The sequence below is a fragment of the Anomaloglossus baeobatrachus genome, chromosome 2 (genome assembly GCF_048569485.1).
Source record: "Anomaloglossus baeobatrachus isolate aAnoBae1 chromosome 2, aAnoBae1.hap1, whole genome shotgun sequence".
Lineage (NCBI taxonomy): Eukaryota > Metazoa > Chordata > Amphibia > Anura > Aromobatidae > Anomaloglossus > Anomaloglossus baeobatrachus.
In genome coordinates this window covers 688,499,231-688,522,482 of record NC_134354.1, presented here as the reverse complement: position 1 = coordinate 688,522,482, position 23,252 = coordinate 688,499,231, and the positions used below count along the sequence as shown (strand labels likewise).

At 52.4% G+C, this 23,252-nt stretch overlaps 1 protein-coding gene across 2 annotated transcripts; it reads right to left on the bottom strand.

The window, feature by feature from the left end:
• ATP5MC2 (ATP synthase membrane subunit c locus 2) lies at positions 1 to 22,647 on the bottom strand. 2 transcript variants are annotated; one of them, XM_075334530.1, is made up of 5 exons: positions 22,543 to 22,647; positions 14,534 to 14,609; positions 10,842 to 10,919; positions 9,768 to 9,928; positions 1 to 241 (listed from the first exon to the last, which is right to left on the bottom strand). In XM_075334530.1, the coding sequence occupies exons 2-5, from the start codon at positions 14,570 to 14,572 to the stop codon at positions 127 to 129; spliced, it is 393 nt and encodes a 130-aa protein (XP_075190645.1). In that variant the 5' UTR covers positions 14,573 to 14,609; positions 22,543 to 22,647; the 3' UTR covers positions 1 to 126. The 2 variants fall into 2 exon arrangements, with proteins under 2 accessions (XP_075190645.1, XP_075190646.1); XM_075334531.1 differs by lacking the exon at positions 22,543 to 22,647 and adding an exon at positions 22,403 to 22,525.
• Positions 22,648 to 23,252: the final 605 nt, after the last annotated feature.

The following is a 23,252-nucleotide window of genomic DNA, read 5'->3' as shown; positions in this document are numbered from 1 at the left end:
TTTCTTTTGTTAAATTTATTTAATTTTCCATAATTCACCAGCAGGTCCAGTAGCAAGGGAACCACCCCCAAAACAGAGCCACGGGACACTGGTGGACACATGGGGACCTGAAGAACAGGAGATACTTCACATGGCAAACAGGATGAGGAAAGCAACCATGAGACAGAACAGCCCCATAGCTTCAGACAGGGCGAAGCCCAAGATGGCGTAGGAGAACAGCTGCTGCTTGAGAGATGGGTTCCTACAGAGGGGAGAGAAGAAAACGTCATTTTTGGAAAATCAGATTGCAATAAGTATATTGTACAAATGCGCATTTATAAAGAGATCTACTTTGATAAATAAGTAATCTGCAATCCACTAGTATACAGACTTCAATTACTCCACCATCCAACAGGCTTAAAGGGGTGGTTCATTACTCTGTAGTACTGACCATATCTCTGGGAGGCCTCTTTCACACGTCCGTGCAAAACACGTGTTTTGCACAGTATGTGGTTTTGTCTGTACGTGTGTGTGTGTTCAGCGTGTGCCATCCGTGTGAAATCCGCATAGCACACTAACAGCATGAATTTCTATACTCACCTGTCCATGGCAATCAAAATGTCAGGCAAGTTGTTTTTTTTTTAAACAAGTTAATTGAAAAATGTTAAAATCACTTGTTATATTTAGGTGATTTGGCTCCAATTCAAGGTGTCTTAGCCAGTATTCAGGCATAAAGCAGCTTGAAATGTTGCACAATTCTTTGGGGGAACGCTGCCCATCAAATCAATTATATTTTGGACACAGAAATGGTTTAAAATATGTGAGATGTACGGCAGTCCCTGACTAGAGTAAGTTTTGTGGGAACCATCAATTATAAATGGTGCAAATTTATTAAAAAGGGACTGTCACCAGGTTTTTGCGAGAAGCATAAGCATGAGAGAAGCATAACGTAGCAGCAGAGACCCTGATTCCAGCGATGTGTCACTTACTGAGCTGATTGCTGTCATTTTGATGAAATCAATGTTTTCTCTACTGCAGATCCAGCAGTTATACAAAGGGCAAGAATATGCTGGACTACCTGGAAGCACATCAAGTAGTCCTAATGATAAAAAATGGATTTTTGTGTACTCGCCGTAAAATAGTTTTCTCTTAGCCATCATTGGGGGACACAGAACCATGGGTGTTATGCTGCCCATCCATAGGAGGACACTAAGTAGATGCAAAAGCATAGCTCCTCCTCTGCAGTATACACCCCCTGGCTGGGCCAGGCAAGCTCAGTTTTAGTACACAAGCAGTAGGAGAAAAAAAGCAGTAAAAAAACTTCTCAACAAAGGAACATGAGAAAAGAAAAGTCAAAACCAAATAAGGTACTAAGAGAACCAAGGCCCCGCAGGGCAACAGGGTGGGTGATGTGTCCCCCAACGATGGCTAAGAGAAAACGATTTTACGGTGAGTACACAAAAATCCGTTTTTCTCTGACGCCTCATTGGGGGACACAGGACCATGGGACGTCCTAAAGCAGTCCATGGGTGGGAAACATAAAAGAAGACAACACAACCCAAGGACTAGGAACCAGTCCCAGACAGCCTGGAGCGCCTACTGAGAGAGGTGCTCTACTGCCGTTTGCAGAATTTTCCTACCCAGATTTGCCTCGGCTGAAACCTGGGTATGGACTCTGTAATGCTTTGAAAAAGTATGTAGGCTAGACCAGGTCGCAGCCTTACACACCTGTTCCACTGAAGCCTGATGCCGAATGGCCCACGAAGCACCAACGACTGAGCCCGCAGCCCACTAGGAATGGGCTTGAGTTGCAGGCGGTAGACTTCCTGGATCGCAGAGCGAATCCAGCGAGCCAGAGTCGCCTTTGAAGTTGCCTGTCCCTTCTTAGGCCCCTCAGGAATGACGAACAAAGAGTCAGTTTTCCTAAAGGGGGCTGTCCTGGATATGTAATATCTGAGAGCTCTGACGAGGTCTAACGAATGCAGAGACCTTTCCACCCTATGAACTGGGTGTGGACAAAATGAAGGCAGAACAATGTCCTCGTTCAAATGAAATGGGGTAAGAACCTTTGGAACGAAATCCGGAAGGGGGCGCAGAACCACCTTGTCCTGGTGAAAGATCAGGAAAGGCTTGCGGCAAGAGAGTGCTGCCAGCTCCGAAACCCGTCTGATGGACGTAATTGCCACCAGGAATGTTACCTTCCAGGACAGAAGAGCAAGGGAGGATTCCTTGAGGGGTTCAAAGGGAGACCGCTGGAGACCGTCCAGAACGAGGTTGAGGTCCCATGGGTCCAGCGGCCGTTTGTACGGGGGAACTAGATGGGAAATGCCCTAGAGGAAGGTCTTGACTTGCGGTTTTTGAGCCAGGCGGCATTGGTAGAAGATTGAGAGCGCTGAGACCTGCCCTTTAAGGCAACTGAGAGCCAACCCTGCTTGCAAGCCAGACTGTAGAAAGTCGAGAATTCTGGGGATGGCCAGAGGCATAGGCTGGACGTTAGTTTCTCTGCACCATGAAAGGAAGATTTTCCACGTACGGTGGTAAATGCGGGATGAAGCAGGCTTTCGGGCGCTGATCATGGTGGAAATAACCGCGGGGGAGAATCCCGCTCTTGTTAATATCCAGGTCTCAATGGCCATACCGTCAGCTTCAGGGCTCTGGAGTTCTGATGGGAAATGGGCCCTTGGGTCAGCAAGTCTGGGATGTCTGGAAGGCGCCACGGTGCGTCTGTGAGCATTTGTACTAATTTGGCGTACCAGGCGCGCCTGGGCCAGTCCGGTGCTATCAGTATCACCGGGACTCCCTCTGCCTTGATCTTCCCGATTACCCGCGGCAGCAGGGGTAGAGGTGGAAATATGTAAGGCAGGCGGAAGTGGTGCCAGGAGGTGACTAGAGCATCCGCGCCGATGGACTGCGGGTCGCGTGACCTGGCTATGAACTCTGGTACCTTTGCATTCAACCTTGAGGCCATTAGGTCCACGTCTGGTGTGCCCCAGCGAGTGCAGATATGTAGAAACACATCTGGGTGGAGAGACCATTCTCCGGTGGCCAGGCCTTGGCGACTTAGAAAGTCTGCTGCCCAGTTCTCTACCCCCGGTATGTGTACCGCTGATATCACTCATCCCGTCGATTCGGCCCAGCTGAGGATCTTGTGGGCCTCGAGATAAGCCGCTTTGCTGCAGGTGCCCCCCTGCCGATTGATATAGGCTACAGCTGTCGCATTGTCCGATTGGACTTGAATCTGACGACCCGCTAGCAGAGGGCAGAACGCTCTGAGCAAGAGGAAGATCGCGCGGAGTTCCAGGGTGTTTATGGGTAGGGAAGACTCCTGGGGCGTCCAACATCCTTGAGCAGTGCGTTGCCGGTACACTGCTCCCCAGCCAAGGAGGCTGGTGTCCGTGGTCAGGACCAGCCAGTTCACTGGGTGAAAGGATCTCCCCTTCGATAGGGATGAGGACCGAAGCCACCAGCGGAGTGCGTACCTGACTGGAGGCGTCAGGTGAAGATGTCTGTCCAGGGAGAAGGGGCTCTTGTCCCAGGCTGCTAGAAGGGCTAGCTGCAGTGGGCGGAGGTGCAGTTGAGCAAAGGGTACTGCTTCTATAGCCGCCACCATCCTGCAGAGCACTTTCATGCTGAATCGAATGGCGCGAGACGGAGGACGTAGAAGGCAGCGTACCGCTTGTTGAAGAGCGATCGCCTTGTCCTGAGGGAGAAGGATCAAGTCCCGACGGGTGTCCAGGGACATGCCCAGGAAGGTGATGGATTGTGATGGGACCGGGGATGATTTGTCCAGATTCACTAGCCACCCTAAGCGGGATAGGGTGTCCACAGTGATCTGTACGCTGGTTGAGCAGTCGCGGAAGGAGGGGTGCAGTGGCAAGGCCGAAGGGTAGAGCTACGAATTGAAAGTGGGAGTCCTGAATTGCAAAGCGGAGGAACTTTTGGTGATCTGGGGCGATGGGTATGTGCAGGTACTCGTCCTTGAGGTCTATGGATGCGAGGAATTCCCCCTTCGACCATGGATGCAATAATGGACCTTAGGGACTCCATTCTGTATCTCCGTACGTGCACATGCTTGTGTAGGTGTTTGAGGTCCAGGATGGGTCGAACTGACCCATCCTTTTTGGGGACCACAAAGAGGTTGGAATAAAAACCCCCGAACTTCTCGTCGTCTGGGACAGGTATTATCACTCCTGCTGTTTGGAGCGAGTGGATTGCTGAGAAAAAAGCTTTGCGTCGTTTTCGAGTCTTTGGGGGGTTTGAGAGAAAGAACCGACTCGGGGGTCGGGTCCGAAATTCTATGTGGTAACCGGAAGAAACAAGGTCTCGCACCCATTTGTCGTCTGAGGCGGCAGCCCAGATGAGTTGAAAGAGCCGCAGTCGACCTCCTACAATGAGTGTGTCTTCCAGGGCGCCGAAGGAGTCATGAGGGGGGAAAACGTCGTAGCCGAGTCTCCCTAGTCCTGGACTGTTTCAGTCTAGGCTGCCATGACGAAGTAGGTTTCGGGGAGAGCGGAGGTGGTCGGTCCCTGCGTAGTCCGCGGCTGCTGGCGTGGACAGCACGGGGTGTCGACCAACCAAATGAGTTCCGAAAGGAGCGGAACGAGGACTGTGGACGTCTGGTAAAGGACATCCTGGACTTCAGCTGGGGGAGGGAGGTACTCTTTCCTCCCGTGGCGTCAGAAATGAGCTTGTCCAGACGTTCGCCAAACAATCGGTCTGGAAAAAAAAAAGGGGGAGGCCCGTGAGAGACTTCTTGGAGGCAGAGTCCGCTCGCCATTGTCAGAGCCAGAGAGCACTACTGATGGCTATGGTATTTGAGGCGGCAAACGCTCCGCAGGTAGCAGCGTCCAAGGAGGCCTGCATGAGGTACTCCGCCGCAGCGGCAATTTGAGCTGTTACCTCTGTGAAGGTATGAGTGAACTGGGATTCCTCAAGTGAAGTGTTAAGGGATTCTGCCCAGACCAAGATCGCCTTTGCGACCCACACAGAGGCAAAGGAGGGCGAGAGGGAGGAACCCGCAGCCTCAAAAGCAGAGCGGGCGAGGTGCTCCACCTCTCTGTCGGGTCCTTGATGAAGGAACCATTGGGTAAAGACAGGAGCGTCTTTGTGGTAAGGCGGGAGACCGGGGGGGGGGGAGGGGGGGGGGGTCGAAGGGCGGATCGGCCCAGCCCTTAGGGGCAGGTGAGGCGAAAGGGTACCGGGACTCCATGAGTTTTCGGTTACCGAAGCGCCTGTCAGGCTTCTCCCTTTGCTTTGTGAGGATATCCTGAAACTCAGGGTGATCAGCGAAAACCTTTTGGGGTTTCCTTGCCCTCTTAAAAAGGAGACTGCATGGTCAGTGGTAGTGGATGGGGTATCCTCCACATGCAGAGTTTGGTTGATTGTTGCTATAAGGGAGTTTATTGCAGTTTGATCATCTGGGGAGGCTGAAACCAAGGAATTCTCCCTCCTCCAGCTCTTCAGAAGCCGTGGAGCGTGTGGGAGAGCCTGCCCTGTGTGCTCCCGAGGGAGAGCCCGCTAGAGACACCCGGCCGTGTGCTCTTTTCCTGATCCCTGCAACCGGTGAAGCATGTGCCCGGATTACCTCAGAAGGATCCTCCATAGGGGTATCCTCAGGCTGCGTTCCGTCCAGGGACTCAGAAGGGTGTGGAGGACGACATTGCATAGCCAGCACCAGGTTCTGTGACAGTTTTTCCATGGATTGGGACAGAAACTGTACCCATTCCGGTGGGCTGGGAGCCCTAGGCTCTGGGCTGACGGTTGCGGCGGTGGAGGCAGGGGGGTCTTGGAGGGCTATAGGGGCACAGGACTCACAGAGAGAAGAGGTGTGTTTACGTGGTAGCTCAACATGGCAGGCAGTGCAGGCTGAATAATAGACTATGTGAGCCTTAGCACTCTTAGTGCCTTTTGAATTCTGCATGTTCCTGATAGGAGTATGCCAGGAGGAGGAGCAATGCTCAGCAGAGCTACAAGTGAAGCAAGTACCTCACCAGAATCAGCCGATGGCCCTGCGTCCTCAGGAAGGAGTAAGCTGTGTGGAAATCTTCCCACGCTTTACGGGGGAGGGGGGGGGGGGGGTTATCGCGGCCGCGGGGGGCGGGGCTTAGCGCTAAAAGAACGCGAAGTAGTAGTCAGTGTGCCCCCCTCCGCTGTGGGTAGTAAAAAAACGGCGGGAAGGGAGCTTCTGACAGTTTTCCTCCCTCTCCCTCTAGTCAGCACACAGCGTGTCACTGGTGGTTATCAGCCGGCTTTTCTGCTAGATCAAATAACCAGAGCAGATAATAAATAGGGTGAGTCCCTGAGCTCTGTGATTCTCTAGCCACCCCCCCTGGGAAATTATCTGTGCAGGAGTTTGCAAACAGGAGAGACTTCCCCCCTCCTCCAGCCAGCAAGCTAGGGAAAAGTTAACACTGTGTGTTCAGGATTCCTGGGGCTCTCTTCCTTGCATTAGCCAGGGACTTTCTCATAATAAATACTGTATATTCAGTATGTATTCAGTATGTAGGCAACACTTCACGTTCCCGCCCGTTGATGGTAGTGGGAGATCGGTCGCAAAAGGAAACCGTCGCCCTCAAAAAATAACAAACCTTGAAAGGAAGTGCCTCCTATAGACACTAAGCTAAAACTGAGACTGCCTGGCCCGGCCAGGGGGTGTATACTGCAGAGGAGGAGCTATGCTTTTTCATCTACTTAGTGTCCTCCTATGGATAGGCAGCATAACACCCATGGTCCTGTGTCCCCCAATGAGGCGTCAGAGAAAATCTTAATTACTCACCGGTAATGGGATTTTCAATAGCCCATGACAGCACCACCTGACAGCACCACCTGAGAGATAGGTTCCGCCCACATCAGGACAGGAAACCCACTGAAAAAAAGGTGGTACCTCTCCTCCACATCAGTAGGTTTTCAGAGCCAGAGAGGACCAACAAAACACAACAAACAGATTAATCATACCACCACAGAAGGAAAAACACCAATAACTAACACTCCCCGAAGGGTGCCCACAACCAGTGAATAGGGGGGGAACTAAGGGTGCTGTCATGGGCTACTGAAAATCCCATTACCGGTGAGTAATTAAGATTTTTCCCTGCCGCCCATGACAGCACCACCTGAGAGATTTATATAGACCACCACCTTAGGGAGGGACCACCGCCTGTAAGACCCGTCTCCCAAAGGAAAGGTCAGTTGTGGAGGAGAAGTCCAGCCTATAGTGCCGAAAGAAAGTACCCGGAGACGACCAAGTAGCCGCCCGACAGATCTGGTCAATAGAGGCATCCGCCCTCTCTGCCCAAGACGTAGACACTGCTCTAGTGGAGTGCGCCCTCATGCCCTGAGGAGGAGTGGTGTCTTTAGCCGAGTATGCCAAACCGATGGCATCCCTGACCCATCTGGCCAAGGTAGCCTTAGAAGCCCCATGCCCCCTGGAATGCCCCTGAAAAGTGACAAACAGGACCTGAGACTTCCTCCATTCCCTAGTCCTATCTAGGTACGTGATTAAGGCCCTCCGGACATCCAACGTGTGCAACCTAGCCTCTTTCTCGTTATGAGGGGGGGTCACAGAGGGAAGGGAGCACGATTTCTTGGGACCGATGAAAGGGTTTAGAAACCTTGGGCAGGTAGAAGGGATCAGTCCGCAACACTACCCTATCATCCAGAATCTGGGTATAACGGTGAACTACGGACAAGGCTTGGAGATCCCCCACCCGCCTGGCCGAGGTGAGTGCGCACATCCCTGGAGCGACGCCGGGCCGAGCTCCCGCTCCAGGCCCGCGCCACACCGCCGCAGAGGTCTGAGACCGAGGGGGGGGGGGTGCATCCAGGCCCGAGCACCGGCTTCTGGTAAGTACCAGGCTAGCACACCGGGTCAGACCTGGGACAGCAATGGGTTGTCCATACCAGGACAGGAAACCAAACTGATGTGGAGGAGAGGTACCGCCTTTTTATCAGTGGGTTTCCTGTCCTGATGTGGGCGGAACCTCTCAGGTGGTGCTGTCATGGGCGGCAGGGAAAATGACCGTTTAATCAGCAGTGGACTATCAAAGATACACTAAGCAGCCCAGTATGTGACATTTCTGGAATCAGGATCTCTGCCCCTACATTATACTGGTCACAGATTAGGTTGCAGAAACCTGTTAATAGATTCCCTTTAAGGCCTCTTAATGAATTTGGCACATCTTAGGCTGTGTGCGCACGTTGCGTTTTTACATGCGTTTCCGCAGTGTTTTCAACTGCAGCGTTTTAATGCCAAAGTGCATGCGTTTTGATTTCCAAGCAAAGTCTATGGGAAATGGGGATTTCTTGTGCGCACTTTGCTGTTCAAAACGCTGCGTTTAATTTGCATATTTTTGGGCAAAAACGCGTGTTTAAAGAAGCAGCATGTCAATTGTTTTTGCCATTTGAGCTGCTTTTTGATAAGAGTCAATGAGAAGATGCAAAACGCATTCTACATCAAAATCCTAGCGTTTTACATGCTTTTTGGATGCAGAAAACAAGCGTTTTTGACATTATATTAAAGGCATGATATGTCCCTTTACACACACACACACACACACACACAGTCCAACAATTAAGAAAAAACATTAATTTAACGTTATTTTATACATAAACAAACATTTAACATTTTAATAAAATCAGCTATTTTGTTTATGATTATAATCTTGATATTTATCATTTTTTTCCCATTTTTTCAGTGTTTGAATGTTAAAACTTTATTTAGCAGTGTATTTGTCATCAAAATGCATCTGACTTTAAGCAATGAAAAAGCATGTAAATCGCGGTAAAAACGCGGTATAAATGCAAGCGTATTTATAGCGTTTGTGGTCAAAAGCAACTTTGGCAAATACCATTTCTGCCAAAGGGTGCGTTTAGAACTGCAACTACCTCGACGCAACGTGGGCACATAGCCTTACGCTAGTGCAAATAGAGTCATGGTTTCTAAATAAGTCCGAATGAGGTCTTAAGACAGTTGCATGGGGTTGTGTACTGCTTAATGGCACACTCCCACGATCCGGGTAGGCTACATTCTAGATGCAGTGTGTCTTATCTTGCAGACCGGCGAGTGTGCTCCACAGGAGAACGCAGCGTCCGTGCTCATGATCAGGGTTCTGGGCGCAGCACATTTTCGCCGTGTTCTCCCACCATGAACACTCGCGTCTCTCCAAGCATAAATTGACATACTGCAGCTCGGGAAGCAGAGTCGAATGTCAGTTTGCGCTGTGGAAAAGAGAAGCACAGTGGGCATGGGATTTCTATATTGGATTTCAATATATCCCATCCACTGTACTGTACAATGCAGTGTTTTGGAAGCAGTGATAACACATTGCATCCAAAACACTGATCGTGGCAATGTACCATTAGAAACTTAAAATGACCAATAAACTGGCTTCTCGCAAGCAAGATTAGACAACCTACAGCTTAACTAATAATAATATTATTATTATTATTATTATTAATAATTATTCACTTACATAGCACCATTAATTCCACAGCACATTACACACATCAGCAACACTGTCCCCATTGGGGCTCACAATCTAAATGCCCCATCAGTAGGTCTTTGGATTGTAAGAGGAAGCGCACGCAAACACTGGGAGAAGATACAACCTCCTTGCAGATGTTGTCCTTGGTGGGATTCGAACACAGGATCCCAGTGCTAACCACTGAGCCACCGTGCCGCCCACTAAGCATGATTTAGCTTCTGACTTTAGGATGACATTACTACAATGATACATCTAGAAAGTGATTAGGTTCTATAAATAAGCTAAAAATAAATAGCTTAAAACTCTTACCTGGCATATCCAATGATGAGGCTGCCGAACACTGTACCGATACCAGCACCAGAACCAGCCACTCCTACAGTGGCAGCTCCGGCACCAATAAATTTTGCAGCGGTATCAATATCCCGGCACACAGCGCTGCTCTGAATTCCTCGAGCGGGAACCAGCGCCATCTGGGGAACAGAGAAGACATGCAAGAAGGTCATTAACTAAACAAAACGAGTGCAGCAACAAAGAAAAAAACCCAAACAAAAAACAGCATTGCTGGGGGGGTCATTTTGTTTTCCCCATAGCATTTAACTTTTCGCACTTTAAGTAGCCTTTTAACATTTTATAGAAACAAAGATTGCAAGGGTCTAAAACAGAGCTGTAACGATCCTCACCCTGCCCGAATTCAGATCGCTCTCCTCCACTTTTCCAGTCTTAGTTCATCAGCAGTGACAATGTTTTCACCACTTGTACCCATTGCAGACAAACCACTGAGCTCAGCAGCTCCTCCAATGTGGACAGCAGAAGCCAGAGCCCGGTGATTGTAAGTGTTGCAGCCAAGGACTAGGCATGGGTGCACGGCTGCGGCTGATCAACAATATTGAAGCAACAGTGAAGAGGCAGCAATAGACTTGCTCAATTTGTTATTTTAGACCTCTGCAACTCTATAAGTTAGTCAAAGAGGCGGACAAGAGGGGAAGTAAACCCCATACCTTGGCAGGTTCTCATTGCAAACTAGCAGCCATTAAACTAAAGCCCAGTAAGTCCTCTTCATGTTTTTTATCCAGCTAAGGGTACTATGGGTTTCACCATTGGTACCTTTTTGATCACAATTTCAGGGATCCCCTGTCCCCAATGTGACTTGAACACTAGTGCCCTATGTGTGACCACTGTTTTTGAGGAGCAGTGGTCAAGCGTGCACAATCGTCTCATTCCAAGGGTCCTTGAAATCCCACTTTGAAGAAGACCTGTAGGTAGGCGATATTGATGTTGCAAAAAAAAAAAAGTGCAACCCTGTCCACTTGGCTTGTGCATCTGCATTATGCGATAGTATCGACATGCTTGCAGAGACCAGTATTGCTTGGGATCTGCCCATACCTGCTCTGTCTTGGCTGCGGGGTGGCTCAGCAGGGTGGTGGAGAGGGGTCTGCACATTAGGCATGCTCCATTCCTCACCTGTGGAGGCAAAGAAAAGACGTTACATATGAGAAGCACAGACTGGAAAAACTAAGCACAGAAGATACCAGTCAATACATCGGTGCAGTATGGCCATACTGAGGGCCAACTTACTACTACTACACCACTGTCATTAGTAACACTACAGCACCGATGCAGCTCGGACCACACGCTCTAGTGTAGCCTTACCATATGTATAATCCCTTCACAAATCCATTTAGGATCTCTGGATTAGGAGAGCAAGGTATGGATTCCTGTAACCTGTCATCTGATTCATGTGCCCAAACCACAGACAGCTTTATCAGAGTCTGGATGCCAGGGAGCGGACAATTTCAGAGAAGGCTATGTTCACATTTCCGTTGTTTATGATCAGTCACAATCCACCGCCCTGATACACAATGCAATCCGTTTGGCGGATTCCGTTGTTTCCCATAGACTTGTATGGCGGATTGCGACTGATGCCATTGTGTTGCCTCCTCCGCCCGACTGATCAGTCGTGGAACAACTGACCGTCGGGCGGCAGGAACGAAGCATGTAACTTTTTTGAGCAGCGGAATCCTTTTGTTTTCACTGCGCATGCTCAAATCTTGTTTAATCATTCAAATGAATGTCTCTCTCTTGGCGGCCGAACGATCAGCTGATCACCCGGCTTCTGTGAACGATCAGCTGATCACCCGGCTTCTGTGAACGATCAGCTGATCACCCGGCTTCTGTGAACGATCAGCTGATCACCCGGCTTCTGTGAACGATCAGCTGATCACCCGGCTTCTGTGAACGATAAGCTGATCACCCGGCTTCTGTGAACGATCAGCTGATCACCCGGCTTCTGTGAACGATCCAGCTGATCACCCGGCTTCTGTGAACGATCCAGCTGATCACCCGGCTTCTGTGAACGATCCAGCTGATCACCCGGCTTCTGTGAACGATCCAGCTGATCACCCGGCTTCTGTGAACGATAAGCTGATCACCCGACTTCTGTGAACGATAAGCTGATCACCCGGCTTCTGTGAACGATCCAGCTGATCACCCGGCTTCTGTGAACGATCCAGCTGATCACCCGGCTTCTGTGAACGATCCAGCTGATCACCCGGCTTCTGTGAACGATCCAGCTGATCACCCGGCTTCTGTGAACGATCCAGCTGATCACCCGGCTTCTGTGAACGATCCAGAGGATCACCCGGCTTCTGTGAACGATCCAGCTGATCACCCGGCTTCTGTGAACGATCCAGCTGATCACCCGGCTTCTGTGAACGATCCAGCTGATCACCCGGCTTCTGTGAACGATCCAGAGGATCACCCGGCTTCTGTGAACGATCCAGCTGATCACCCGGCTTCTGTGAACGATCCAGCTGATCACCCGGCTTCTGTGAACGATCCAGCTGATCACCCGGCTTCTGTGAACGATCCAGCTGATCACCCGGCTTCTGTGAACGATCCAGCTGATCACCCGGCTTCTGTGAACGATCCAGCTGATCACCCGGCTTCTGTGAACGATCCAGCTGATCACCCGGCTTCTGTGAACGATCCAGCTGATCACCCGGCTTCTATGAACGATCAGCTGATCACCTGGCGGCCAGCTTCTATGAGCGATCAGCTGATCGCCCAGTGGCCGGCTTCTGTGAACGAGCAGCTGATCGCCCGGCGGCCGGCTTCTATGAACGATCAGCTGATCGCCCAGTGGCCGGCTTCTATGAACGATCAGCTGATCGCCCAGTGGCCGGCTTCTATGAACGATCAGCTGATCGCCCAGTGGCCGGCTTCTATGAACGATCAGCTGATCGCCCAGTGGCCGGCTTCTATGAACGATCAACTGGCTATTGTAAACGATCAGCTGATCGTTCTCCCTCTCGTTTTACAACGGAACCTGCTTTATCATGACCATGAATTCCAATTCTTGTCATCTGTTGTACAAACTCATCAGTCACAAGCGTCAAGCAACAGAAATGTGAACCTAGCCGAACATGTACTTTAAATATCCAGCATGGGATCATAGGAATAGCTGAGGTTAGATTGCCATGGAAGAGACCTGTCTGTCACCTAGAAAAGAGGTGTTCGGGGACACGATTGTGACTATTTTGTAAGTATTACAGGTTCTTCTCCCATCAGCGCACCCTTCCTCAGACTGCACGGCTACCCAGTCCAGTACAGGGCTACTGGAGGATCATGTGACCAGACCTGTCCATCAGCCTCATCCAACAGAAAAACAGCTTTTGTATGTGAGGCGCTTTATAATGGGAGGCCGATGGGCGGGTCTGGTCACATGCTCCTCCAGTTTGACAATAAGATCGCTGTGCAGTGCTGGGGGAAGACGGCACTGACAAGATTGGGAGGAGAACCAGGAATACTTATATATTAGTAAGTACCACAAAATCATGTCCACAGCACATCTGTGAAAATATTGATAAAGTGGACAACCCCTCCCTCCCTCGAATTCAGCGGAAGGGTATAAATCATGTTCGGTCAGTGCTGCCCATACGGGAGCATTGGTGCCTGCAGATCTGGTGAAGCACTGGTAGGACATTATTCAGATGGTCACAACGTAGGTACATTATATGATTGACCTTCTTTAACAGTAACATAGCAAATACAGCTGAGAGGGGTTTTAGTAGCCCCAATGCATGTGTGTCAATAAATACTATCTAGTTCTGGAATATCCTTTCTATTGCGCAGTTCCTGTTACTCTGCCCGGTCTGAATAAATTGACAATTGGAGGTTACCAATCCCCATAGCAGTGAAAGGCAGTGTCAGAGTCTTAAGGGTGCTTTACACGCTGCGACATTGCTAGCGATCTCGTTAGCGATGTGACACGCCAGATCGCAGATGCGATCTGCCGTGTCACATCGCTAACGAGATTGCTAGCGATGTCGCAGCATGTAAAGCATCCTTTAGGCCCTGTGCCCACGGGAGAAAATACCTGTGAATTTTGATGCGGAAAACTTGTGTATTTTCTAGATTTTCCAGATAAATCCACAGGTTTGTGCAAGTACAGACACTCCCCATGTTATGCTATGGGATTTGGGGAGTGCTGTTTCAATGCTGCGGATTTCCCTTAGCCGCAAAGAACTGCATGTCAATTATTCCTGCAGATTTCCTGCCTTTCTACTAGGGAAACACAGGGAAGGAAATCCGCAGGAATAATGCTCGAATTCCGCAGGTTTTTCCGCAATAATTCCGCATGAAATCTGCAGCACTGGATAGCTGCGGATTCTGGGGAGCTGCTCCGTGAACCTGCAGAAAATTCCGCAGGTATTTTCTCCCATGGGCACAGGGCCTTAACGATACACCCAATTGTCAATACACAAATTGGCAAGTGTTTATTAGCATTCTGCTTTCCAGGAAGACAAACAGATGAAGAGCCCATCAAGCTCTAAAACCAGATGCTTCCCATTTTCCATTTCAGGGCAATACAATCATGCTAGACTGGCGTCAGTACAGATTCTTTGTAATGGCTTTGGGAAAATGAAATCTGTTGTAGACCGGGCCAGTTTTTCTGTTCCACCATATTGATAAATCAGTCATTGTTTTCATCCACAGGAAACATCCCCCACCGGTGCAGATCTGGCCGCCAAGTAGAAGCTAGGCCACAAGGGGCTGCAGCAGCACAGAGCACTCACCAGGGATGGGTTGGACATAAGCCTGACACACGCGTACATTGTTCTGGTGAGGTGGACGGACTGGATGTAAGAGAAGCTGGAAGACAAGAAGGAGAAAGACGTTACATGCAGCAGCCGTGCCCAGACCATTCACACTCTGCTCTCAGGGTTTACTCTGGTTTAATCCCTACAAGTATAGATAAACTCTGTACCCCATTACTAGTTCATACTCACCGACTATGCATAATGCATCTGTCAATCATGATCACAGGATATAATTATCACAGCCAGATCCATTATAAAGTATTAGGATGCATGTCTAATGCTCGGTGTGAATAGAGCAGGTATCAGCTCTGGTGACTAGTGATGAGCGAGCACTGCCATGCTGGGGTGCTCTGTACTCTTAACCAGCAGATGGATGCTCCGATGGGCGTGACTCATGTACTGAGTATTATGGGGGACTAGAGCATTTTTCCAGGAAATCTTCTGGAATAATGCTTGAGTTCCCCATTGACTTCCATTATACTCAGGTACACGAGTTGTGCCCATCAGAGCGTCCAACTGCTGGTTATGAGTACCGAGCACCTAAGCATTGTAGTGCCCGCTCAGCAGCCTCCAGAGACCCTGCACTGAGCACAGGCACAACACCTATCACTACAACTCTTCCCCAAAAGGATACCTCACATTTCATGGTTAGGGTATGTGCGCACGTGTGCGTATTACATGCAGTTACGCTGCGTTCTGCACAGCAGCGTAACTGCATGCGTCCTATCTCGTCTATGAAGATTGTGCAGGAGCCGTGCGCACGTGGCATGTTAGAACGCAGCGATTCGGCTGCTTGCCGAATCGCTGCGTTCTAAGAAGTGACATGTCACTTCTTTCGTGCGTTCTGCATGCTGTCTATAGGGAGAGGCAGCATGCAGAGCGCACGAATCTGCCGGCACCATGCACTTCAGAACGCAGCTTTTCAGCTGCGCTCTGAAGCGCACATTTTCGGTGCGGTGCAGAGCGCACACGTGCGCACATAGCCTTACTCTGGCCATCCACATGCAGCATTGTGACCAGACATCTGTGAAGGGGACCTGTTTTAGAAAGTACTTGTATTCTGCATAAAACAATTCCACAGAGTAACATTTCTGCCATTCCTCGGTTATTCCTCCTAGAAAATTTAAAAACAACAAAACATCAGAAGAATACTGAGTATGATTGCCACGCTGCCGAAGTTAATCAATAGTGATTTATTTCTACACGTTTCAGAGAGAACCCTCTCCTTCCTCAGGAACACCAGATATGTGATTTTCCTGAGGAAGGAGCGGGTTCTCTCTGAAACACGTAGAAATAAATCCCTATTGACCTACTCCTGGATGTTTCTCTGACTACGGCAGCGCAGCAATCATACCCATTCTTCTTCTGGTGTTTGCTGTTACAATCGTGAGGCTGCTGCAGCTGTCATTTTGGTCATCTCCAGTTGGTTGTAACTCACACAACCTGCCAAGGTGAGCATTGCCAACAGTTCTTTTTAATCATCTTTCTTGGATAAAACCCCAGATTGCGCTTTTTTTCCTCCAGCTCACTGCTCCTAGAACATTTATGAATAAGCTAACAGGTATTCATCGAAACAGCCCAATTGGTTTGGTCAACACTTATTGGACAGGATCAACTGTTTAAGCGCCATTTCACACATCCGGCATTTCTTCGGATTGCTGGATCCGGCACACTCCAGTACAATGGCATCTCGGCAAGCTCCGGTCACATTGTACTGTATTACACTGTACTGGAGTGTGCCGGATCCGGCAATCCGAAGAAATGCTGGATGTGTGAAACGGCCCTTAGATGAGACACACCAAAAAGTAGAACACTCCGTTAACCTGTTCATAAATTTACACAGATATAAGTTACATAGATATAACAAAGCTGGTATATACAGTGTGTGGAGGGAGCCTGTACACTCGAGGACTCCTTTCACGCACCAATGTTCACAGCCTAAGAGCAGCTGCAGACAACTATATTTTTGGTCTGAGTGGGATCTGACAACCCATCGGAGCACACTTGGACCAATATTAGTCTATAGGGCCGTGCACATGTCAGATTGTTTCCCCTCAGACAATGTATGTCCAGGGAAGTGAGGGGGACGCTGCATGTGAGGGTTTGATATGATATTGGGATCACACTCAGCCATGAAAGTCAGTTATCCAAGGGAAACCTCAGACGGCATCTGAGTGCAGGCTGACTTCTACTCAAGGCCGCTTTACACGCTGCGATATCGGTCCCGATATCGCCAGCGTGGGTACCCGCCCCCGTCGTTTGTGCGTCACGGGCAAATCACTGCCCGTGGCGCACAACATCGCGAGGACCCGTCACACTACTTACCTGCCCTGCGACGTCGCTGTGACCGGCGAACCGCCTCCTTTCTAAGGGGGCGGTTCGTTCACAGTGACGTCACAGCAGCGTCACTGAACCGCCGCCCAATAGAAGCAGAGGGGCGAAGATAATCGGGTGGTAACATCCCGCCCACCTCCTTCCGCATTGCGGGCGGGCGCAGGTAAGGAGGGGTTCGTCTTTCCTGCGGTGTCTCACGGAGCGATGTGTGCAGGAGCGACAAACTACATCGTTACTGCAGCAGCAACGATATTAGAGAATGGACCCCCATGTCACCGATGAGCGATTTTGCACATTTTTGCGACGATGCAAAATCGCTCATAGGTGTCACACGCAACGGCATCACTAAAGCGACCGGATGTGCGTCACAAAATCCGTAACCCCAACAAGATCGCTTGAGCGATGTCGCAGCGTGTAAAGCGGCCTTCACTCACACAATGGAGACATTCTGTTCTTCGCCTTCTCCGATTTTTTCATCCAAAAGATCGGATCCCAATAAGCTGACACTCTGATCAGAGCATTTTTTTGCATAATTGGCCCAATTTTCTCGGATGAGAAAATTTACGGCTGTCTGCACAAGCTCCAATGCGTGAAAAGGTTAAAATGGGGTTTCCCACAAGGTACTTTGTAATCAACAGATCTTCGAAGAATAATAAATGTTCCATAATTAGATGTGATCTATATAATATAATATATATATTTAGACACACATACCTACATATTCTTGTGCTGAGAATCTTATAAGCGTGCCCCTACTGTGTAATGGCTGTGTCTGACCGTACAGGGACATATGCAGATCATAGGGGTCATAGCTGATTCTTTCTGTGAGGTAAAACATGTTTAAAAACAAGCAGCAAACTATCTCAAAAAGAATCAGCTGCAATCTTGTGCTGTCCTGTCTGTATACTCTCATTTGCATCTTCCCTTTCCCAGGAGATGTGGTATGATCAGACCATATCCCTGTACGGTCAGACACGGCCATTACACAGTAGATAGAAGAGACTCAAAATCTCAAAGGAACATTATTTTTTTTATTATTATTATTACCAACATTCAATTGTGGAACTTATTATTATTCCAAGATCTATTGAATTGAGTACTTTGTGGGAAAACCCTTTAAAATGGAAGTTATGTTGGAAATGGTCTGTGATCTGTAGGCAGGATCTTATAGAGCAGGAGGAGCTGAGGAGCCTGATGGACATGTGAGGTTTCAGTAATAACGTGTATGTGATTGAAATCCTTGGATGTGTATGCATACGAGTCCAGTGGGCGGTCCTACTCAGTGACTGACAGTCTTCCCTGTATGACTGTGCATGTATAGGTAGCTGTCAATCACTAGTATGACCGTACATTGGACTCATATACACAAGAGATTTCAATTATTGTACTACAACTTATTCTGAGTCTTTCCTAGCAAAGCTGCACCCATGATCCGGCTCTGCTGCGCTCCATCGTGCTGGCCACTGATTGGACTGTACGTACAATGTGACATGTTGCCTGAAGACATGGAGAGTTTGGCCGCAAGTCATGTGACTGAAGTTCCAAAGGCACTGCTGCTACATTGTGGTGCTATAGAAATAAATAGCGCCTCACTGTGATACCTACATTACCTCGAGAAGCAAGTTTAAAAAAAAGTCAGACTGTTGTATTGTTGGCAACTTGCTTGTAGCGGTAATATAGGAAACGCAATACAACGCCACTCACTTCTATAGTCAGACGAGGCCAAATCAACCGTGTGGCTCTGGCATTAACAGGGCGTATCCACTGGGCTCTGTGTTGGAGTTTTGATAATCTCCTTATTAATAACAGAGAGGACCAGCAATGTAGTGTCATTCACCCACCACTGATTGGTAGCTTTCTACCTTTGCACAGTGATGTAGGTGGGGTTAAGTTAAACAGAGCTCATGGATAGAGGACTACATCACCACAGATTTGATAGTCCCCAATGAGAAAACACTACAGCAATCAGCCCAGTAAGCAACATCACTGGAATCAGGGACTCTGCCCCTACATTATGCTGCTCTCAGATGGGTGGGAGGGGGGTGGGGGAGTAACAGAAACGTGGCGGCAGATTCCCTTTCATCTTACCTTACCTTACGTGGGGGGTGCTGCTCCCCAATTTTAAAATGCCCATAGCTCTTCACTAACATGGCTCTCCGTACTGTTGATTTCCACATGGGAAGGAGAGTTGTGCCAGTCAGCACCGTGCCCTCACATTCCCGCACAATCAGCAGGTATCGGGGACACGACCTGGCAGGCGTCTGACAACACAAACTCATCAGCGCCGCTCACCACCAATGCAGAAGAGGGCAGAGCTGGACTTTAATACGCCACATGCCCCTCTGGTTTGCCCTTCAGCATCCAACATGAGAATACACTACACCTGTCACTCAGGAGCGGAGGGGGGGAGGGGCTGTGCAGGGATTAGTGAGGAGCCAAGGACACTTGTAAAGGCAGCACATGCCCCATCACAGCAGCCTGCATGTCTGTCCTGCGGGTATGATGCGCAGGCATTAATCACCTATCCCCTTAAATCTGAGTCCTGTGGAGTGGTGGGAGCCGCCTCCTCCCTCCCCCCGGGCTACCTCCTCCCCGCAACGCCGCCTCCCCGGGCTACCTCTTTCCCCGGGCTACCTCTTTCCCCGGGCTACCTCTTTCCCCGGGCTACCTCTTTCCCCGGGCTACCTCTTTCCCCGGGCTACCTCTTTCCCCGGGCTACCTCTTTCCCCGCAGCACTGGCTCCCCGGGCTACCTCTTTCCCCGCAGCACTGGCTCCCCGGGCTACCTCTTTCCCCGGGCTACCTCTTTCCCCGGGCTACCTCTTTCCCCGGGCTACCTCTTTCCCCGGGCTACCTCTTTCCCCGGGCTACCTCTTTCCCCGCAGCACTGGCTCCCCGGGCTACCTCTTTCCCCGCAGCACTGGCTCCCCGGGCTACCTCTTTCCCCGCAGCACTGGCTCCCCGGGCTACCTCTTTCCCCGCAGCACTGGCTCCCCGGGCTACCTCTTTCCCCGCAGCACTGGCTCCCCGGGCTACCTCTTTCCCCGCAGCACTGGCTCCCCGGGCTACCTCTTTCCCCGCAGCACTGGCTCCCCGGGCTACCTCTTTCCCCGCAGCACTGGCTCCCCGGGCTACCTCTTTCCCCGCAGCACTGGCTCCCCGGGCTACCTCTTTCCCCGCAGCACTGGCTCCCCGGGCTACCTCTTTCCCCGCAGCACTGGCTCCCCGGGCTACCTCTTTCCCCGCAGCACTGGCTCCCCGGGCTACCTCTTTCCCCGCAGCACTGGCTCCCCGGGCTACCTCCTCCCCGCAGCACTGGCTCCCCGGGCTACCTCCTCCCCGCAGCACTGGCTCCCCGGGCTACCTCCTCCCCGCAGCACTGGCTCCCCGGGCTACCTCCTCCCCGCAGCACTGGCTCCCCGGGCTACCTCCTCCCCGCAGCACTGGCTCCCCGGGCTACCTCCTCCCCGCAGCACTGGCTCCCCGGGCTACCTCCTCCCCGCAGCACTGGCTCCCCGGGCTACCTCCTCCCCGCAGCACTGGCTCCCCGGGCTACCTCCTCCCCGCAGCACTGGCTCCCCGGGCTACCTCCTCCCCGCAGCACTGGCTCCCCGGGCTACCTCCTCCCCGCAGCACTGGCTCCCCGGGCTACCTCCTCCCCGCAGCACTGGCTCCCCGGGCTACCTCCTCCCCGCAGCACTGGCTCCCCGGGCTACCTCCTCCCCGCAGCACTGGCTCCCCGGGCTACCTCCTCCCCGCAGCACTGGCTCCCCGGGCTACCTCCTCCCCGCAGCACTGGCTCCCCGGGCTACCTCCTCCCCGCAGCACTGGCTCCCCGGGCTACCTCCTCCCCGCAGCACTGGCTCCCCGGGCTACCTCCTCCCCGCAGCACTGGCTCCCCGGGCTACCTCCTCCCCGCAGCACTGGCTCCCCGGGCTACCTCCTCCCCGCAGCACTGGCTCCCCGGGCTACCTCCTCCCCGCAGCACTGGCTCCCCGGGCTACCTCCTCCCCGCAGCACTGGCTCCCCGGGCTACCTCCTCCCCGCAGCACTGGCTCCCCGGGCTACCTCCTCCCCGCAGCACTGGCTCCCCGGGCTACCTCCTCCCCGCAGCACTGGCTCCCCGGGCTACCTCCTCCCCGCAGCACTGGCTCCCCGGGCTACCTCCTCCCCGCAGCACTGGCTCCCCGGGCTACCTCCTCCCCGCAGCACTGGCTCCCCGGGCTACCTCCTCCCCGCAGCACTGGCTCCCCGGGCTACCTCCTCCCCGCAGCACTGGCTCCCCGGGCTACCTCCTCCCCGCAGCACTGGCTCCCCGGGCTACCTCCTCCCCGCAGCACTGGCTCCCCGGGCTACCTCCTCCCCGCAGCACTGGCTCCCCGGGCTACCTCCTCCCCGCAGCACTGGCTCCCCGGGCTACCTCCTCCCCGCAGCACTGGCTCCCCGGGCTACCTCCTCCCCGCAGCACTGGCTCCCCGGGCTACCTCCTCCCCGCAGCACTGGCTCCCCGGGCTACCTCCTCCCCGCAGCACTGGCTCCCCGGGCTACCTCCTCCCCGCAGCACTGGCTCCCCGGGCTACCTCCTCCCCGCAGCACTGGCTCCCCGGGCTACCTCCTCCCCGCAGCACTGGCTCCCCGGGCTACCTCCTCCCCGCAGCACTGGCTCCCCGGGCTACCTCCTCCCCGCAGCACTGGCTCCCCGGGCTACCTCCTCCCCGCAGCACTGGCTCCCCGGGCTACCTCCTCCCCGCAGCACTGGCTCCCCGGGCTACCTCCTCCCCGCAGCACTGGCTCCCCGGGCTACCTCCTCCCCGCAGCACTGGCTCCCCGGGCTACCTCCTCCCCGCAGCACTGGCTCCCCGGGCTACCTCCTCCCCGCAGCACTGGCTCCCCGGGCTACCTCCTCCCCGCAGCACTGGCTCCCCGGGCTACCTCCTCCCCGCAGCACTGGCTCCCCGGGCTACCTCCTCCCCGCAGCACTGGCTCCCCGGCTACCTCCTCCCCGCAGCACTGGCTCCCCGGGCTACCTCTTCCCCGTAGCACTGGCTCCTCCGGCTACCTCCTCCCCGCAGCACTGGCTCCCCGGCTACCTCCTCCCCGCAGCACTGGCTCCCCGGGCTACCTCTTCCCCGTAGCACTGGCTCCCCGGGCTACCTCCTCCCCGCAGCACTGGCTCCCCGGGCTACCTCCTCCCCGCAGCACTGGCTCCCCGGGCTACCTCCTCCCCGCAGCACTGGCTCCCCGGGCTACCTCCTCCCCGCAGCACTGGCTCGCCGGGCTACCTCCTCCCCGCAGCACTGGCTCCCCGGGCTACCTCCTCCCTGCAGCACTGGCTTTCCGGGGCCAACTCCCTGCAGCACTGGCTCCCCGGGGCCGGGACCACCTCCTCCCTGCAGCGCAGCATTAGCAGTGATTATCTTGTACTGCAGGCCCATCCGACCTCCCAGCATTACAGCCCACAGGCGCGATCTGCAGCGCTGCACTGACGGGGACATGCACAAGGTCATATTACCAGCACAGACAGCCTGGACCGGAACACCACGGCTCCCGCCACTGACACCTGTTCACTACAACTGTGCGATCCCCGGAGTCCGGCTCTCGGCACCGTCACCGGCAGATATTGACCCTGACTGCAGCAAAGTAGGGCCTCACCTTGGCGGGGAGAGAATGAAGGAGCACGATGACACTGCGCACGCGCTGATGACCGCCTGTGACAGGAGAGAGTGCGCATGTCCGTTCTCATAGAGCGGCTCTCAATAACTCCCACAGTCAGAGGACTAAAACAATAATTTACAGCGACACCTAGTGGATAGGAGAATAGAGGCTGAACGTGATAGGATGAACGTCAGCTCAGTGACGTCAGCGCGTACACAGACGCCTTTCTAATTGACTTTCAAGCAGTGCAATGACGTGCGTGACGGGGCAAGGTTATGCGGTGCAGTGTCCGTGCGCAGTGTCACATACAGTGGAGGGCGCACATTGTGCGCTTATTTGTTGGTCTAATTTTTGCAAAAACTACAAATGTGGCGGGACATCTGTATTGGATTTCTGCCATCACCAGCCCCGAGCCGTGTGTCTCCTATGCCTGGCATCAGCGAGAGCTCAGGCACCCAATATGACGCGTGCGTCGGGGCGGAGCCCATAGGGTCAGCGGTCTCCAAGGAGCTGTCCACTCCGCCATGCCCTGTACCTGTCTGCAGGCTCCCCATCTGAGAGCAGCGCGATGTAGGAGCAGAGACCCCAATTCCAGTGATATGTGTCTCATTGATGGTTGCTGCAGTTTTGATAAAATCCCTGTTTTATCTGCTGCAGATCTATCAGTTCTCTGAATGCTGCACTCTGTATTACCCCGCTCACAACAC

Bases quoted from the DNA above. Each gene is read 5' to 3' on its own strand.
- ATP5MC2 (XM_075334530.1), bottom strand. From the start codon at position 14,572: ATGTACGCGTGTGTCAGGCTTATGTCCAACCCATCCCTG. The intron at 10,920-14,533 runs GTGAGTGCTCTG...TTGCCTCCACAG, and splicing joins TTATGTCCAACCCATCCCTG to GTGAGGAATGGAGCATGCCT. The intron at 242-9,767 runs GTAAGAGTTTTA...TCCCCTCTGTAG, and splicing joins CTCATCATTGGATATGCCAG to GAACCCATCTCTCAAGCAGC.